The following is a 6132-nucleotide window of genomic DNA, read 5'->3' on the forward strand; positions in this document are numbered from 1 at the left end:
ATGACGATGATGATGACGATGATGACGATGAAGATGATGATGATGAGTTTGTATATTCTATAATGTCACCCTGATCAAACGCTGGCAAATCTTTAGACAAATATATAATATATAATTATTTATTTATTTTTATCTATCAGAAACGCAATGGTGGAAAATAGTGTAACGTTTAAGACGCTTGGTCCAACTGTAGCAGTGACCAGATTCAATTGCATTGAGATCCCGCCTATCACATGAAATTTGCGTGTATGTGTGCGTGTGTGTGTGTCTGTGTGTGTGTTAATACTTTTTAACAGAGTGAATTAAAAGAGAATTAATTATGCCACTGAAAATTTAATTTATTTTATTTTTATGAAAACATAAAAAATATTAATTATTATACACTAATTAATTCATAATTGATTAACCAGTGTCTTCTTCTAGGGCTGCAACAACAATGGGCAAACAATACCAAATGACTGTTAATGTATTCATTACTATATGTAATGTAATATAACTAAATGTAACTATATCTAGATATATATAGATATAGAAAAAAGAACTATGTAAAAAACTATTATATGTTAAAAGAACTATTTTTAGTTAATATAGTTATATATAATTATCTCCAAATAGATTCCATACAGCACAAAGATAAACATTAGACATAAATATAAATATATATATACGTCAAAATGTTTAAACAAGGTATTGGTGTGTTTGTGTGTTTTATTTTGTGTTTGTTCGGTGGTACATTTTGAATCGGGGCAAAGATTTTGAACACAATTTAGGGAATTTTCACAAATTTGTTGGAAAAATGTTTCAATTTTTATCTATTTTACGGGGGAGGGCCAACTTAACATCTTTTTTGGGGCTTATAACGTCAGTGTTTCTAACAAAAACCCTAATTTTTAACACAGATAACCTTCACAACGGGATCACTTTCCCCTCTAGATCTGCCACTGTATGTGTTTGTGTTTGTGTGTGTGAATATGTAATGATATATAATGCGCATATATATTTGTATGATGTATGTATATAAAGCACATATTTAGAAAATAAAAAAATATATATAAATCATATAATTAGAATAATATATAATAATAATAATATACATTATTTATAAGCAGAATTAACTTTTAAACGTTAAATTTGTTTTCTTGCTGACTTGTATTACGTTAAACAAGTTTTTGTTTCGGCACATAGTTTTCTAATCAAATTCAAAGTTTCAATAATTTTGGGTTGGGTTTGTGATTAGTATAGATATTGATTCTCATAAATTAAAGACGTTAAAGTTTATTTTTTTAACAATTTATTATAAAATTTGTGACTAGGCCCGCCTATGTCATATCTATACTTTTTTTAACTTTATATTTTTATGTTGACTTTTGCTTTTGCTGCTTTTGCACTTGTAATTGCAATCAAACTACAAATAAATAAGAAAAAATTATTTTATTAATAATTGAAATTATTTTTTCTATTACAGGTAATGATGTTGGGCCTTCGAAATGCCCTCAACTTGCCTGTCACTAATTTAGTGAAAAAGTTCCTCCTGACGTCATCAATGTCACCGTCGTCGTCATCGTCCTCTTCTTACTTATTCAACAATGGCAGCAAAATAATTTCTCCGATTGGGACTCGACAGTTTCAAAATTTTCCATTCACGAATATTAATACATCAACTAATTTCATTACAAATACAACCCCTTCTATTACTGCAACACTAGCATTAGCAAGTGCAAAATTTTTATCTCCCCATCAATCCATCACATCCCTATTTCCTAATCAAGTTAGGACGTATAAAGTAAAGACGGCCTTAAAAAGAAGATGTCCAAATTGTTATTTTGTTCGTCGACATAATCGTTTGTTCGTTGAATGCACGGCCAAGCCCAGACATAAGCAGATGCAGAAATTAGGCAGAAGAAAGATTTTTAATGAAGACTGACTTTAGAATCTTTGGGTTTTTTTAATTGATTAATTGACCAATTGATTGATTGAGTGATTGTTCACAAATATAGTTGATCAATTCATTTAAAGAATTTTGACTGAATGATTTATTTGAAGTTGTATAAATAAACAAATGAATGATTAATTTATTGATTAGTTGATTAGTTAGTTGATTGATTTGAAGTTAGTTGATTGATTGTTTGATTATTTAAAAAAATTAATTTGTTCATATAATAAGAATAAATGCCTAAATTTATATTCAGAGCAGTTTCGAGAATGAAACAATTAGTGACATTGGTGTTATCTTAATCTTATTTGATATGTTTCGGGCCCAGACACACAAGCAAACAACCAAATCTAGAAGATACTAAATAAGATTAGAAAATATCAGGGTCGCCATGCCTTGGTTCTGATTGGTTGAAAAATTTGAACCATCTTTTGATTGGATAGCTGTTGATAAACGTATGTATGTATAGTTAATCAGTTGTAAAGTGATAAAATATTTACAACACATGGTCTTGTAATTATTGTAAATCAACAAACAGTGATGATGATGATGTTGATGATTGTAACGATAATAATATTAGCCTAGAAATAATTAATTTATAATTAATTATAATTTAGTGTCATAAATGATTTTATTATGGTTGCGACTGATCAACGAGCAGATTTCATATCGGTTTTTCGTCATTTCAATCTATTAGAGCGAGAAGTCAATTAAAAAAAAACGCTATATAAATACAATAATGGTAATAATTATAATAATAATTAGTAAAGAATAATCAATAATAACAATAATAATCAGTAATTAATAATGAAATCGCGAAATATAATTTGACATTAAATAATTATCAATTGATAATGTGTGTGTGTGTGTGTGTGTGTGTGTGTGTGTGTGTGTGTGTGTGTGTGTGTGTGTGTGTGTGTGTGTGTGTGTGTGTGTGTGTGTGTGTGTGTGTGTTTATCAAGTAGTTTAATAGGTAGTAATAATAGGTTGCTATTATGCTAAAATGTTTTTAAATGGCAACAAAATTGATAATAATAATAATACAGCACGATCAGTAAATACATACATATACACACTTCAACAAAACTATAATTCAAAAATATAATTCTTTCTGTATTTTGGATGGAACGTTAAAATAACTGTCTGTGCGAAGCGTTTAACATAGATTAAATCTGAACCCAGGTATGATTATTACTTCCTTATAGTTCTAATCAATTATGGGTTCATACATATACACATACATACATACTTACATACATACATGCATACATACATACACACACACATACATAAATACATACGTACAGGCATACATACATACTAACAAACAAACCTACATTTATGTATATAAATATATACATACATACATACACGCATATGTACAAGAATCTAATGAAATGTTTCAGCAAATAATAATAAGCTTTTTCGATTGTTAATCTTTGAGCAATGAAATATGAAATCAATAAATTTTGAGGGGGGGAGGGTAGGCGGTCGAAAATTGAGACTTGGGCAGATTGGGTCCAAAATTTTGTTTTTACAATCAATTCATTCGTTCATTTGTTTGAACATTCATTCATTCATTTGCTTATGTCATTCTTTCTCATCCATCCGTCCATCCATCCGTTCGTCCATCTATCCTCACAATCCTTCACTCAATCCATCTCAGACTGAAAACAACTCGTACAAGAGGGGCGGTAACTTTATATCGGTCGCCCATTCCATGTTAATCTTACTCTCTTGCTCTATATGCTGCTCCGACAGACTTCGTAAATACACCAATACCGATATGATCCGGGCCACGAATAGTCGGTCCTTCGGTCTTCGGCGCAAGTGGAATCGGTTGACGGCGTCTATTATTTTTAGCTGACAGCTCTCGACTAGGTCTGGGTTAACCAGCTCTGCTCTGTCTGTGTGTGTGTTTGTTCGTTTGTGTGTCTGTCTGTCTGTGTATGTGTGTCTGTGTGTGTGTCCTGAGTGAATTTGTCAGTTGATGTTGTTTTTGTTGGTGTTGTCTTCGTCGTCGTTGTGTAATTTCAGAATACGTTTGTGTTCTTTATATTCTGAGTTGTTGTTATTACTAGTAATATCCTATTCTTATTTTATAACAATAATAATTATAATAATTATTGTTATAATATAAATAATTATTATCACTAGGAACCTCTGAAAAGGATGATGATGGACTTCAGCAGGCACTCCTCTTCCTCCGTCATGTTCAGATTCTTCAGCATCCTGGCCGCCTTTTATGGAATTTCGTTAATTAATTATAATTAATTAATTATATTTCAATATTATACTCTATTTCGTTAATTATAATTAATTAATTATATTTTAATATTATACCCTATTAAGGCTCAATTGTGAGCGTAGGATACGAAGGCAGCTGTGTTGTTTGTTTGTGTGTGTGTTTGTGTGTGTGTGTGTGTGTTTGTTTGTTTGTGTGTGTGTGTGTCACAGTTTTTTTAGGGTGATATTTTTTCAAAAGTTTACTAGCAAGTGTTTTGTAATTCTCAACTGAATTCAAAATTGTATAAAAATCTCTTCAAGGGTTATCTCACCGAAGCCAGTCTAGATTTATCAGTACAAATATCTGTTTAAACTTGTTCTACATAAACATTGAAATTAGGTAATGCCCGATCTTTGTATGTAAATGTCTGGACAAAATTCAGTCCCAAGTTTAAATTTTTAAACTGGGAATGTTCAAAAGCCTGTTGTCGTGGAAAGCCGACTGTCTCCCAAGCAATAGTGACAACTGTCACCTTTAAATTAGCAGGGCTGCTTCCTTAGGAGTCAGCACTTTATTTTCGTTTGTCTCTAGCTTACCTTGTGCAACCATTGGAAAGATACAGATGACAGCCTTATTTTACTTGTAGGTAGTTTAAAGTTCAAAGTTCGCGAGCTACCACTCAAAGGTTGCTCTTTGGTTTAAACTGTAGACCTGGAAAGACCTGTGTTGCAAGTGGTGTCTAATAAACTAGACACAAGAACGGGATGAAATTTGAAGTTGAAAACACGAGTTCATTCGCCGCAAAGCGATTATAAATAACGTCTTGGAATGAAAAATAATAAATAAATATGTGCGTTTGCCCCAGTTTGTCAGTGTTGCCTAAACTTACCCCAATCATTCTAGCATCACCACGTCAGAGTTGCTAGTGCTGGGAAAACTTCTCGGATGAATTGTTAAAAAGGCTTTCACCGACATTGTCATTATCATCCAATCACTTACTCATTTTCTCACTCCTTTATTCATTCATTCATTCATCAGTTCATTTATCTACTCATTCATCCATCCACTCATTCATTCATCCATTCATTCACTCATCAATTTATTTATCTACTCATTCATTCACTCATTCATTCATTCATCCATTCATTCATTCACTCATTCATTCACTTACTCATCCACTCACTCATTCATCCATTTATTCATTCACTTACTCACTCACTCATTCATTCACTTACTCATTCACTCATTCATTCACTCACTCACTCACCGACCTTAAAGACATTCTGAAGGAAGCCGTCGTCGTACAGCCTGCTCATATCCTCTAGGTGGACGGTGTAGCCGCAGAAGTGCGTGTAGATGAGGTGCTCCGAGTTGAAGGCCTTGTATGCCGATATCAGCCAGGCTTCGAAACGAGATCCTAATTATTCGGAGGGGAGAGAGAGAATGTGAGAAAATATTTAAAGGGAAGAGAGAGAGAGAGAGAATGTGAGGAATTATTTGGAGGGAAGAGAGAGAGAATGTGAAGAATTATTTGGAGGGAAGAGAGAGAGAGAGAATGTGAGGAATTATTTGGAGGGAAGAGAGAGAGAGAGAATGTGAGGAATTATTTGGAGGGAAGAGAGAGAGAATGTGAAGAATTATTTGGAGGGAAGAGAGAGAGAGAGAATGTGAGGAATTATTTGGAGGGAAGAGAGAGAGAGAGAATGTGAGGAATTATTTGGAGGGAAGAGAGAGAGAGAGAATGTGAAGAATTATTTGGAGAGGAGAGAGAGAATGTGAGGAATTATTTGGAGGGAAGAGAGAGAGAGAGAATGTGAGGAATTATTTGGAGGGAAGAGAGAGAGAATGTGAAGAATTATTTGGAGGGAAGAGAGAGAGAGAGAATGTGAGGAATTATTTGGAGGGAAGAGAGAGAGAGAGAATGTGAGGAATTATTTGGAGGGAAGAGAGAGAGAGAGAATGTGAAGAATTA

General features: G+C 32.9%; 2 protein-coding genes across 2 annotated transcripts in view; one reads left to right on the top strand and one right to left on the bottom strand.

The window, feature by feature from the left end:
* Positions 1-1684: 1684 nt before the first annotated feature.
* HELRODRAFT_148092 (hypothetical protein) lies at positions 1685-1888 on the top strand (the record flags this gene model as incomplete). The annotated part of the gene is made up of 1 exon (XM_009033388.1): positions 1685-1888. A coding segment is annotated over one exon (204 nt), but the record flags the coding sequence as incomplete, so codon positions are not given.
* Positions 1889-3595: 1707 nt separating this feature from the next.
* The window catches only part of HELRODRAFT_182655 (hypothetical protein), a gene marked incomplete at both ends in the record, with an annotated part of 13198 nt that continues 10661 nt past the window's right edge, over positions 3596-6132 (bottom strand). The window contains 3 exons of the mRNA XM_009033389.1: positions 3596-3840; positions 4095-4173; positions 5432-5577. Of these exons, the coding sequence (XP_009031637.1) occupies positions 3596-3840; positions 4095-4173; positions 5432-5577 (470 nt within the window). The remainder of the gene's footprint in view (positions 3841-4094; positions 4174-5431; positions 5578-6132) is intronic.

This window comes from Helobdella robusta, assembly GCF_000326865.2.
Source record: "Helobdella robusta unplaced genomic scaffold HELROscaffold_90, whole genome shotgun sequence".
Classification (NCBI taxonomy): Eukaryota; Metazoa; Annelida; class Clitellata; order Rhynchobdellida; family Glossiphoniidae; genus Helobdella; species Helobdella robusta.